The 14,201-nt window shown below is 41.2% G+C and overlaps 1 protein-coding gene across 1 annotated transcript in view; it reads right to left on the bottom strand.

The window, feature by feature from the left end:
* Positions 1 to 12,706, bottom strand: part of LOC145405377 (sodium-dependent phosphate transport protein 2B-like) — a 74,005-nt gene extending 61,299 nt beyond the window's left edge. The window contains exon 1 of the mRNA XM_080276784.1: positions 12,660 to 12,706. Within this exon, the coding sequence (XP_080132910.1) occupies positions 12,660 to 12,704 (45 nt within the window). The 5' untranslated portion in view covers positions 12,705 to 12,706. The remainder of the gene's footprint in view (positions 1 to 12,659) is intronic.
* Positions 12,707 to 14,201: the final 1,495 nt, after the last annotated feature.

The following is a 14,201-nucleotide window of genomic DNA, read 5'->3' as shown; positions in this document are numbered from 1 at the left end:
TTTCCTGTTTTTGTACCCTCGCTCTTCTTCCTCCAGAGTTCCATTTTGGTGCCCTTTTCATACTTTTTTTTCTCTTCCCTCTTCCTTATTCCTTTATATTTCCATTCCACTGCTCTTTTCCTATTTCTGTATCTTCCCTTTCCCTTCTTCCCCCGAATATCCATCCCAGTGCGTATACAAGCAAGTTGGAGCCTTTATAAACAATACGATACGAACGATATTGCACGTAGTGTCTTTGTAAACATTATCAGCATAGCAGTGCTCCATCCTTTTCACCCGAAGTTGTATTGCAGGCATTTCAGTAAGGATTCTAAACCGTAGCGGACATACTATAATGCTTGCAATCACGTCATATACCATTACCTCTGCACTCTCTGTTCTGCAGCATTATAGAATTTCTGAATATGTCTCGCGAACACCTGCTGTTTCCCAATTCTTCATCCCTCTCACCGGTAATCTTGAGCACTACATTCCTTCTCCGTACACCACCATACCCAGTCCAGTTTACCATCACTCTGCTGTCATGTCTGCAACCTTTCAAAAAAATCATTTCATCAGCCTCTCATTTCTCTTCCAGTTCCTGACACTTTTCTGTTATAATTTCTTGATGTTCATACTTACGACAGTGGTAATTTTTACACAGTTATTTTTTCTTCATTCCCAAGCAGCTTCCCAGAGATGTTCATAATCATTGCTTTTCCAAAATCTCTTTACCCACCAGTCACTCGAAATAAAAATACCCTCTTGCCTTCGTTTTTTTACATCTGTCTCAGCCACTATCTTTTTCTCTTACAGTGCTTTGTTCATTGCAGCATGTCATTCCTTTATTAAGTCACCCTTGCAACACCACTCAGCTTTTAGTATTCCTAGCCAAGCGCACTTTGTATGCTCTCTCTGTAACCTTTTCTGATTGTAGTATTACGGGGACATGTGCAGGGGAAATGGTTCGGCGCAGTAAGGAAGGAGAGAGGATGGGAATAGCGTTAACGTATTTGCGGTATGAAGGCTACTGATCCAGGGCGGAATTCTGGTGCGGTTATGAAGGTTACAAACACCTCTTCCATACCGGTTTATTTCTGATTCTGCTCCTTAACAATATTCGTTTGTGTTGTTCGTGCCATCTGTGTCAACATTAAAAAGATATAAGAAGCAAAAATGCGGATGCTAATGGGTAACTTGAAAAATAATTCGTTAAGGAAGTGACGTTAGGGAGCCTCCTTACTATACGAGAATACAGGCTGAAGCGATATATCTGAGTGTGGAGATTATTTTGAATGATGACAGATTGATCAGTAGGTTATGCAATTGAGAGTAGAGCAATTGAGGAGACAGATGGCCGTATTTTGACTGGCATAAGAGGCTTCGTAACACCTCTTCCTTAGCAATTTATTTCCCACATATAGAGGCTTACTAACACCACATCCTTGGAGATTTATTCTGCGTATATAGAGGATTCGTGGCACCACTTCCTTAGTGATTTATTCTGCATATATAAGGGCTTTGAAACTCTTCCTTAGCAATTCTGCACATTGCCCCTGAATATTGTCCTCTATAATGCTGATGCAGACTGTGTCGGTATTAAAGAGATGTCAGTAGCTTGCAAGAGAACGATGAGGTGTATTATGCAAAATAAATCGCTTAGGGGCAGGTTTTGCGAAGTAGAAATTGAGAAAAGAGGTGGAATGATGCAGTGGGTGAGGCTTTGAACTGACGATACACGAACATCCGTAGGGCGAAAAGTGTGCATGGAATAAAACGAAGTGAAGGGGAGTAGTATGCAGAGGAGGGGGCGTCAGGTTGCAGGTGGTAGAGCGGATGGGTGTCGTGTTCTAGCTGGCATTGGAGACGTCGTAATGCCTCCTCCTAAGCGATTTATTTTCCATCTTACACTTAACTTTCTCCTGACGTTCTGTATATCTTTAAAACTGACATTGGTTGTATCAGTAACATACTAGAGGATCATCAAAGTTTAATGTACAAAATAAATCGCTGAAGAGGAGACATTACGAGACCCCCGAACCCAGCCCAGGAAAAAGAGTCAGAAGCGTGGGGGTGAAAGTGAGCCAGAGAGGATTTTTTTTGTTTTTATTACTTTTTTGTTCATACCTCCGTATGTTTTTATTCAGCCTTGGGTACACCTCATCTAAACAGGTTAATGAACACTGTGGCTCTTATTGTGACCGGTTAAGGATGCTCCTAAACACCTCATCCTTAGCGATTTATTTCTGGATATGGGTGGTTAATATCCTTTTGCACGTTAATTATGCGAAGTATGGTGGTGGTATTGGAGGAATTTGTGTAACACAGACGAGGACAGTGAGGTGTAATAAACAAAATAAATCGCTTAGGAAAAGGTGCTAGGGAGTTTTCCTCAACCGATGAGAATACGAGCCTTGATCTGGCTTCTCCAGTTCAAAAATCCACCCGGAGCTTAATAAAATCGTTTGGAGGCAGCATGAATAATGTTAAAAATGCGTGACGATTGTAGGGAAGGGTAAATAAAGGATATATGTAACCTTTTCTAGTTTTACAGATTTATATAAAGTAAAATAAAGTTGTCTGTATAATGAAAAAATACGTCGTCGGATTGAAGGGATGGCTACTTCAATCCGATGATCTATTCTTTTCCTTCAGTTTTGTCATTGGCAATGGTACTTAGTTCAAAGAGACTTTTCGAGCCTAAAGGGTTGGCTGTAGCTTTCACTAACCCCTTCACTACCAAATGTCTCATAAGATGGATAAAATCGTCCGGAGGTAGCAAGAATACGCCTGCAGAATACGTCACTTGATTCAGGGGGTTGAGCAAGTAAAAAGTAGCCTCCTAAGTCACTAGAGTAGGAGCCAGCAGTAAGGAAACTCCAGGGGTACAGTTCGTAAACTTTTCTTTGTTTGTATGCTCCAAAAATTAGGCGGCCTTATAACATCTCTTCCGTGGCATTATAATTTCACGTTAATATTCTCCTGTTTGTTAGTTGTGCAATCTGCGCCGGTACTGAAGTAATATAAATAATATGCATGAGATTAACAAGGCGTTGTTAACATTGTATTGCAAAGAAAGAGGTTTCAGGAAGTATCCTAAGCTGACTACAATACTTGTCCTTCAGCCGAAGAACCGTATTGTCATAAGCTTAGGATGCTCCCTGATACCTTTCTAGTTGAGAGAATTCGCACATATTACACCTTTATAATGTGTTGTATATTACTCTTATCTTTAATCCTGACAAAAATCGCTTATATATATATATATATATATATATCCTCTGTGGTAGAGTGTGCGTTTCGTACACGGGTGAACCAGGGTTCGCGCCCCGCCAGGGTAATAAACTTTGGGAGTGTTCACCCGGCCACGTACTGCACTGGCGGACACAGGGGGTGCTGTGGTTGAACCAGTGTCGCATACTATAAAGTATGCTTGCACCCAGTCGGCTTGCGGGGGCCGACTACACTTGGTTCACAGACTGCACACACATCCAAAGCCACTCCGACACTACAGTTACACTTACAAGCACTTCTCATCCTACATACAGTATCTACCAGACAACCTAAGCCAATTGGTAGTGATACATTGGCTGTATCGTCCCGACTTTGGTCGGGATAGGCCGGTCCTGCAGTGGATACTCAAACGGCTGATGATGATGATTATATATATATATATATATATATATTGTATATGTAAGTTAGTGTATCTATCTCTGTGTGTCTATCTGTCTATCTATTTATCTATCTATACATGGTTGTTGTTGTTGTTGTGTGTGTGTGTGTGTGTGTGTGTGTGTAACCTGCAATATGCAGAAATAAATTGGGTAAGGAAGAGGTGCTAAAATTCTTCTTTAGTCGACGATAATTCAGCCCTGAGTTCCGTTTGTTTATGCCTTTGTCGTAGCTGATACACATGCCAAACACTTCAAAGCCAAACTTGAGTGGATAATAACGTGAAAAATACGGCCATGCAAAATTATACTTGATAATCAACTGTTGTGGAGGCTTGCTTATCATGATTATTGACTAAGATCGTGTGTAGATACGGCCGTGGCCACAAAAACACGCTGGTGACGGGAAGAAGGAAATGTTATGACTGACGCTACCCAGACCAGTGATCCTTTTTGTAAAGTCTTTTAAGCTCAAGTTGTTTATAATACAGATTTTTTATACATTTATCTCCGTTACTGCAGCCACCAAGCACTTCAGAACCTAACTAGCCTGAACACTGATGTGAAAAGAGCGACAAAAAATAAAAAATCCTAATGATTCACTTGATATTTGTTATATTAAGAGAACTGGCTGATATCCTTTATACATTGTCCCTCGTTATAACAAAGGCCCTGTTATGAGGCAGGGTACCCACACCGACCAGTAACAATAGCGTCCTTCGGAGTCAATGTATAATGTATCCCTGTCCCATTATCATAATCGAGGGCATGACGGTATTTCTCGGTACCGTGTTCTCCGTCCTCCACGATCACCACTCTGTCGTTCAGCCTCCTCCCTCCACTCTTCCTTCCCTGTTGACAGACGCCCCTCTCCTCCACCATCCCTCCCCCACCCACCTTCCTGCGGTCCTCCTTCCCTGCTGACAGACACCCCTCTCCTCCAGCACCCTTCCCCACCCACCTCCCTCGCATCCCTCCATGTACAGACCGTCTGTCTTACAGGTGACCTTCCTGTTGGTCTTAGTGCTTTATTTTTGTCAAGGAAGAAGAATCCATGGCCCCTCATTGTTATTTACTTCCTCTGCATATTACACGTACATATTCCATTGTTATGTTGCTTATTTCTTTTGTTAATACAGACATGAACTCCATAAGTAACGTGTAGGAAAATATTAATGTACCAGTTGGAGAAATACACTGGTAAGGAAAAGGTACTTGTGAGTCTCCTTCACCGATGAGGATACGACCATTTAGTTGTTCCACCTCCCATTCCCTCCCCTCTCTTTGAAAGTCATGTCTCCTCCATCCTGTCCACGTTTCTTTTCCTTCCTTTTCATTTTTCTTTTTTTTACACAATATCCTGCTTATACTTCTGTTAAGTCGAAACTCGTACCTTCTGTATCCTTCTCCTGTCATTTCTCCAGATCCCGTCTCTTCTTTTAACCCAGTCATTTTCCGCCACTTGCATCTTTCTTTGGTATTCATCTCTCAAGGCTAGTGTCTCCAGTCCATACAGATAAGCTGGATTAAAACATGTGCCCAGTAATTCTTAAGGCAGGGTGTGTGGCGACTTATCACGGTGAAAATAAAGCCTAACCTAGATAAACCCTCTTTATTCAGGCTGTCATTGCTTCCCTTATGTACAGTAATATGTGTCCCTTGCTTATTATGTGCCTGATAATCCCATCCGCATGTCGGGTGTGGTGACTTTGATAGCAGGTATATAAAAGTAAATAAATATATAATGACCTGTTTAACCTTGTATAAGCACACTCAGATTATCACCTCCCTCTTAACGATTTATTCATACCTCGTCTCTTATTAACTACATTATTACCCAAGCATGACGTGTGGTGGCTTGCTGTAGACAGCTTTTGGCCCAACTCCAGCCTGGTGATATATTTCTGTAGTTTATTCTGCCATCTCCGGGCGATTTTGTCAAGTTTGGAGTGACACTTAATTAGCTTCTTCATTATTAGAGGTTTTTCTTATGCTGGATAAAATCGTCAGGAAGCAGCGAAAATAGACTATAAAATTAAGTCTTCAGAATATTATCCTGCGTGTCTCATACACTGGTCTTTCACCAATGATGTTGTGACGTTTGGTAGTTCGGGCTCCTACACCTCAGCGGGGGTGATACGGGAGTGGCTATTTTACTTCCATTTACACTTCACTGCGACAAGGTATTGGTAAACAGCTAAACACGAAAGAAGGAGAAAAGAAAGAAAAAATAAATAAAATCTTGATAGTGCTCCCAGAATCGTCGTCATAGTGAAGGAGTCCCAGGAGACTGTCTGTTCCTTTCACTAAGATATACATATAAAATAAAATCTTGGGGTTTAAAAAAAAATGTCTTTGTGAAGGGACTGCTGACGAGTTCCCTACGAGAGGTCCTTCCAAATTTTGAAAAAAAAAAAAAAAAAAAAAAAAAAAAAAAGTCTGGGGAGCTTAAATGCATGAAACTTCTCGCACTGAAGGAGTTAACGTTAAATGGATGTATGTAAACGCCTGGCAGAAATCACCACGTACTCCCCGTATATATATATATATCTTAGTTTTGTGCTTTGTTGTATATCTGCTTGTATGCCGGAGTTTTATCGTAATCTTTGAATTTGCTGAATTATTCCCATCGTGCACGCAGGACATTTTATTCTTGCTCGCTCCAGGCAGTTTTATTCAGCTTACGGGAGATTCTTCGAACTAGATGGTGTTAGACATATCCTTCTTTAGTCCTGTCACTACTGGAGGCCCTCGCTGAGTTGAGCAAAATTGATTGGTGGCACCCTGATTGAAAAAAAAAATAATGCATCGTCAGAGAGAAGTAAATAGACCCTCTGTTGTACACCTTTGAGTCTGAGTACAAAAACCAGCAGATGTGTACAGCGTATGTTACTACTTGGCTACGTCTAAATCATCTTGAACTGTACTTCACTAAAAGAGGATAGGGGATATATTGATCAGATACTCGCGTCTCAGTGTTTGGCAGAGCTAGACTTGGAAGTGTTTGTAGCATTCACTCTTGTCAGTCGTGTGCAAACCAGCCGCTTCAGTACATGAATATTGATATGGAGAAAGCAGCATGGATACTGATGTGAAGAAAGCAATACGATACTGGTGTCGATATGTAGGTTCTGTGGATGATCTTGTTAGTGTGTGTAATGGAAGGTATATTGTTAACATGCATAATGAGGTAATAATAGCTGTGAGAGTGAATGGTTAAAGTTTGTGATTTTACTGTGGAAGGTGAAGTATTGCAGCTCCGTCAAGTTTGGTAGAGGAATTTGGTAGTGTTTGTGGTTAACGATAATGAAAGACGGTGTGTAGAGGTTACCGTATAGCTATGGTGTTGGAAAACTGAGCAGACACGAGCTGTGATTGTAAACTAAATGGTATGTAATTGAGAATGTAAGAGATTGAGGGATATTTGCAGTCCAGTAAATAAGATGGTAGTAATGGGATGGCTTCGATGAATGGATGCAGTCGGGGAAGAGCTTAGAAAGAACTTTGAGACCATTAAAATGAGTATTAGTTTAGGATGAATACTGACGTAGCTAGAAAATTTCACCTGCAGTACGATAAAAAAAAAGTATATAAATAAAGGGTGACAATGGTTATTAGATTATTACCAGAATTCACAACTAGCTGTCTGTCTGCCGTGGAAGTAGACATAATATGATGGAAAGGACTGACCACAGTGTGTTAGTGTGGTGTGGCCATATGGAGAAAACAGATGATGAGAGGCTGGCTAAGATGTCCATATCAGAAGCAGATGGAGTGAGAAGAAGGAACAGGTCGAGGAGAAGCGGGAAGGATGATGTGAAGCGATTTTGAGTCTTAAGAGGTTTTAGCAGAGAGGTGTATTGAGGAGAGACAATTGAAACGTAGTTTTTGAAGGATGGATCGCTGTCACTTATCTATAACAGGAAGAATGATCAGGAGGAACCTTTTGTGGATGTATCAGCCATACTTTAGTGTTGACCTATGTATAACTGTAGCCTGATTGAACTTAAGCTATCAAAAAACAAGAGTGCTACGGTTAAATAAATGATTAATGCGTGTTAGACTGCAAATTCAGCCTTTATTTAACTTGGACAGTCAGGTGTGTTTCCAGGGCGTGGGACAAGGACGCATCATATGAGCCCCACCAACAATTTTCCCCAGCCTCTAACCATCTAAAAGTGGTTATGTTTATACTCTCCATTTAATTTACAAGTTGTGTGTACTTAAAATAATATAAGGAGAGGACGCTTCAGGAATAATGTTTTCCATTTTATTTCTTATTAGTGTAGCGGACCTATTGAACATAAGATTGCAAAAAGGAAGGCAGGTACCTGATATTTTACGTCATTACTGAAGAACATGATTTAAAAAAGATGTTTGACCGTAACATCTCGTTGGTGATAGCGTTCTGTGAAGTGGAAGGTAGCGTATTCATTTCTTATCCTCACAAGTGTTTTAAATTAGCAGCTTCCCTACAGCTTCGTGCACGGAGGTTAAGCAGTATCGACATTTATCTCTGTTTATCCTAATTATGCCGGCCCCTCTGAACAGCTACTCGGCAACAACACCTGTGGAAGGGTGAGGTATGTGAGCCTTAGATACTCTGCTCACACCTGCAATGTGTTCTTTGTTGTGAGTCATCCAATAAGAAGTATACAGAGAAAGCCTGTGCGTGTTTGTTGTTCCTCATGATTATTGTACAGTGTTATGCTTCAGGTACTTAGTCATCTCGATCAATAAAGAGTGAGAAAAGAGGAGGACAGTGCTGGTAAATTACACCGAGATTCTCAACTATTTTTTTATTTTAACAATTGCAACATGCAGTTCAGCGCAGTTGCGGTATCTAGGGCGTTGCTGAGAATTTGTACAGTTGGTTCCTAGTTGCTGGTGCGATTACGATGCTTCTCAACATGACTAATGTGTACGGGACTAGTAAATAACAATAAATTTCAAGCACTGTGCCATATAAAGTAAATGTTGTAGGATAATACACTAGTTCTAAAACCGATATACTGTATACAATGATGTGTGGATCCTGTTTGAGGGTCACGAGTTGCAAATGGGAGAAACTAGGTGAAGCCGCCATAGGAGTAACGTAGAGGGACAAAAGGATAACTAAATGGATTCTTAAGTAATTTGATGTGGATGACGATGTAGTGGGAGATATCAGAGTGAAGTGTATGAAAATGGGGTGATATGAATAAGTGGTAAAAATAAGATTGAGGAGCATGGAAGGAAGAGAGACATGAGGGAAAGTAATGTGTTATGGAATGAGGAATTTTTAATGAGTAAGGATAGAGTTACCTGTATAATACCTGGATTTTTTTTTTTTACCACCCTTTACAAGACGCGTCAACAGACAATAAATATAAACTCGTAGATAGAGTACGAGACTGTTATATGTTTCGTGTATATTTCTTGATTGTTTACATACTATGTAACCAACTCATACATTTGAATAACACCTTTTACTGTATGTAAATAGTACCACACATCAGGCAAATCAGGATTCACTCACAGGAGCAGTCCTGGTCAGTTCACACCATGCTGATCTTATTGTGAAGACTGTGGACTTGCCAAAAATACTCTCGAGTTAATGAATGCAAATGAACCAGTTGTCAGTGAATGTAACCACTAAAGAAGCAGAAAGAGCCAAAATCTGAGTGGCAGCAAAAAAATTGTCCCTTCTAAGGAGAGATGAACAAAAAGTCAAGATCCGTTTATTTGGAGATGCATGGACACATTGCATCTAAGACTGGAGGTCATAGACAGAGGGAAAGACAGATCAGGGAACAGTTCCAGAGCCGACCAGTTTCGTGGATGTAGGAATGACAGTACCGGATAATTCTTGCATTAGAAGGCTGGAAAGAAAAGAGACGAAAGTTTGTAGCTGGGTGTGTGCTGCGTGGCCACTGTAATGGGAAATAAAGTAGCCAGAGGGTTTAGACGCATAGTTACCATTGAAACAGCAATAGAAAACAGATAGAGATGCCATGTTTCGGTGGAGTGGGAGAAACTGAAAGGGGTCAGTGAGATGGGGGGAACTGACATGAAAAGCCTTTGATTACTTTTTACTTGAAAGAGCTCTATGTGGTGAACTCTTCTACACATGCGAACTCTACTCTGTGCAGAGGCAAATAAGGTCGCAGTATAGAGTCGGCAACTCTGCAGAGGTAAAGAAAGCTCGAAGTAATTTCAGCACGCAAAACCTCCGAGACAATTATCGTACAAGAGAAGTAACTGATATTTTTCAAAACAGAGCAGGAGAATATGAGACACCAAGAGTAACAAGAGACGGTGAAGAACAGTTATATATATATATATATATATATATATATATATATATATATATATATATATATAATAACAGACTTCCAGCACGATGAAAAGCTGGAGCTTGGCGGACTAGGAAGAAAGAGTTTGCGTAGGTATGGTGTCAGCATGAAAGCACATGGCCATCAAACTGGACGAGAAGAGGGAAAGAAGTTAAATTGTTAATGAGGTTTTTAGCAAGATGCCTGATGGAACGAGAAGAATTTTTACCGGAAAACAGTATATGGGAGCACGACTTTCGGGCAGTGCTCTACAGTACACGTATATCTAGCAAGTTGGTGAAGCAATATGAGTAATTAGCTGGATAACACCTTTTGAACACCTGAGAGTGAATGTGAGTGAATGGGGTTGCCAGTCGATGTCGTCGTGTCCCACCAGCTAAAACGGTTGTCAGTTACCGGGCTATATTTGGTTAGATATCTGGAATATCTAAATGTTTAAGCTACCAAAAAATCTAATTTTTTTTTCTCTCTTTCCACCAATTGAGATCCAGAAATCAGGCTCACGGAAATCAGAGGCTTATCATAATTATGATCCATGAAATATCTTGTACTTCTGTACGCGTTTGAGAAAATGGATCGACTATACCCATTTTGCACTGACTTGGGTAAAATTGCCCTCCTATCCATTATGAACGCCTAGATAACACTGGAATGAGATACTAGTCACGAAGAAGTGTTATGGCAAGGATGTAGAGCCATAGTATTGCCATTTTCTGTCACTCAGCTGCGTGAAATTAGCAGCAAAAGGAAGAAAATCTTGGCCAAGTCAAAGTAAGAAGGGTGTTGTGAGAGATACTGCCATTTTAATAGACAGGACCACAAATACAGTTAGCTCCTTGAATCCGGTGACATATTTTTTAGATCACTGTTGTTAGGCCAAGATTATTATATTTTTGGTTGGGTAAACCCCCTGGCAGTAAAAGGGTTAATGAAAGCTACCTCTATATACTTGAGTTCGAGAAGTCTCCCCCAAGCTGCATAAAATCGGCTAGAGATATCAAGAATTAAATTGTCATCGGAGTGAAGCACTGAAGAACCTTTACTTAAAATATCAGTGTTGGTGAAAGGACAGAATTTCAAAGGAATAATACGACTGACAGCCTTCTGACAACTTAGTTCTATCAGAAAATTAGTCTGTGTTGGTGTAGAGAAACAAACACAATACAACAGACTAGAATAAATAAATAAGTAAATATATGAACAACTAAATAAAGGACAAGAAAGAGGACTCAAACACTCGCGCCCACCAGCTGTTATAAGGGTCAAACATTTAACTTGATCCTGTGACCTTGACCTTTGACCGATTGTGCTCAAAATCGAATTACTTTATCTTTGCCTTACCCTTAACTCTTCCACCAAGACTGTTCTACTAACCCCTTCAGCTGGAAAACGTCTCCTTTTAATCTATTCGTGGCTAAACCTGTGCGTATTCAGCTTAAAAAAAAAAAAAAAAAATCGAAATGGAGAGTTTATATGTAGACGGTGCACCTGTGATTATAACCATTGTGCTGACTCAGGTGTGCCCAATGAAATCGCAGCGGTGGCAAGGTGTGAACCAGGTGCATGAAGGGTGGGATGGATATACTCGTCTTCGGTATTCATCATGGAGTGCGCAGTGTTTTTCCCGGCTACGTCGCCTACAAATTGTGATGCACTGGGGGCAGGGTGGGGTTGGGGGAGGAGATGTGGACCCTAGAAAACCGATAGGCTTCATTTTTACTACAGAACAATCGTGTGTGTGTGTGTGTGTGTGTGTGTGTGTGTGTGTGTGTGTGTGTGTGCGCGCGCTTTGCACAAACAGGTGCAGCCTAGGGTTAGAGATATCGCGTCCTGAATATCGGGGGTGGGTTTTACAAACGTATTTACGATCCATTCTGTCACAACTTAGATTTCTTGTTACAGAACGAACAAGAAACTGAAAGATTCTGCATTCTGGAGTCATATTTCTTCTCACAGAAAACAGACACAACCTGTGATTAGTTCCTCTACTATCCTTCTGTCAACGTATCTGTCTATCTGTTTGTCTGTCCATCTGTCTGTCTATCTGTCTGTCAACGTATCTCTCTTTTTTTTTTTTTTTTCTTTTTTTTTTTTTTTTTTTAAGGAACGGTAGTCAGGGGAAGACTCAGCACTTTCCTTTGTTTTGTTTGTCCTTCCTGCAGAACTGAACAAAGTTACAACTGAATATTGATGCTAGGTTTGGTCATGAATCTGACCCATTATTTGCAATGGCGGAAGCGGCAGCACACCAGTAAAACCATTGTATCACTTCCTACTCGGGGGGAATAGGTCTGTTGAGCGTTGTAGGTAAGATGTAAGGAATGTGATGACTAAGAAGGTAAAGACATTTAGTAGTGTCTGATAAGTGACGAACAGAATCGTACCTGAAGTGGCAAGGGGTTTTTGCGGTAATGAGAACAGTTTAGAATGTATGAAAAAAGGAAGTGTACAAAAATGTGTGAGATTTTATGAATCTAGACTGCACATTAGAGTGTGAATAGGAGGGGAGTAAGGAAGGTGTAACGAATAACACACGCATGATGAGAAGAATTGCCCCCAAAAAGCTGTGGATGGCAACAAACCACGTAAAAACGCATACGAGGGTAGATGATTTCATGAGCGAATTGTTCATTTTCAGTAACTGAATGAGACAACAAGCCGTGCGTTTACTTACCGGATAAAGTACAGAGCCATAATTTTCAGGCGTTGTGTCCATCATGCCTAACAGCACTTTGTCTTCTGAAACCAGACTGCACAGTTTCGTACTTCAACTACGTACTTGAACTTTCGTACTTTAACTGCAATTGTAATTCATATTTTTTCTTTACCGGAGTCGGAAGTAATGCTAGAATATTCAGAAAACACTTTTTCGCACTACTGAAGTCAGAGGAAATTTTTTTGAACATTCAGAAAAACATTTAAACTCTAATGTTAGTGCCGGTATTAAATATGATTTGATAAAGACGGACAGTTGAGTTACGAGAGACCGGCGCGGCCACCTAAGCTGGACTGGTGTGGCTCAGCTGTGTAGCGGCAGACACCACCATTCTGCCATGTTGGTTTTCTATCCACTCAAGTCTAGTCACACTCGCAGTCATGAGACTGTGGTGTTTGTTGCATGGATTAGCTCACTGTAAGGATCATCATAATCTGATTCAGTCTTCTCATTTTATATACCTTGCTGAACCTTGATGAAACTGACTTCGCTACACAGCACTAAATTGTGTGTCGTTCACCTACCTGTACACTACAGTCAGGGGCATAAGTTCGACTAAGGGCTCGGACATTTGCCCCGAACATGTGATCGACAAGACGAAACGAAGCACCGGGTTAGACCTGCTTCAATATTCGAATCTGAAGGTTGGACGGACTCCTGAGTATAGGCCCTCTCCCACGTCGGCGAAAGTGTGGAAGATAAAGTCACGATGTGTCAAAAATCCCTAATCGTGGGTATTCGTCATCATAATCTTGTCCATTCGTGGCATGGCGCCGATACGTCGCACGAGGTGGAAATTTGTCGTGGGGGACCACGACGTTTTCATGCTGCATGAAAACGTCGTGGCCCATCACGATTTTGTAAAATTTCGCAGATTAGCCGTAAACAACAAGGCGACGCCTCGGCGACATCGGCGATTACCCTGCGTATAAACCGCGTATGATCGCCGACATCGGCGAGGCATCGGCGGTGAAAAAAAAACGTTGAGATGTCATACGGTCATACGGCGAAGCGTCGGCAGTGTATCGGTGATGCATCGGTGAGGTTAATACGACATAGCCTACGTAAACCGTACGATATGTACCGGGTTGTGCGACAGTAATATTTCATCTTATGAATGTCGGTGATATATCGCCGACATTTCGCGGATGAACCGTCGATTAATCGCCTTAAATACGCCGATGACGGCGAGGCACCTGCGATGGCCTCGGCGTTTTGTCTGCGAGGTGCGTGCGATGCATTCGCCGACACATCGACGATACATCGTCGACAGCACGCCGCCGTTGTACCTTTATCGCCATTGAGTCGCCATAAAAAAAAACGTTCAAATTTGAATTTAGAATAATGCTTGTGCATTACGCCGACATATCACCGATATGTCGGCTACTAGTCGCCAGTTATATCTTATACTCCGCCGAGGTTTCGGCGTTTTGTCGTACTTGTGTCGCAGGTATTACGCCGACACCACGATTTTTGGTCAGAATCGTCGACACATCACCG

This window comes from Coenobita brevimanus, chromosome 66 (assembly GCF_032717465.1).
Source record: "Coenobita brevimanus isolate Jiangsu-jjx chromosome 66, ASM3271746v2, whole genome shotgun sequence".
Taxonomy (NCBI): Eukaryota; Metazoa; Arthropoda; class Malacostraca; order Decapoda; family Coenobitidae; genus Coenobita; species Coenobita brevimanus.
Note: the sequence above shows the minus strand (reverse complement) of the source record. Positions and strands in the feature narration are given on the sequence as shown.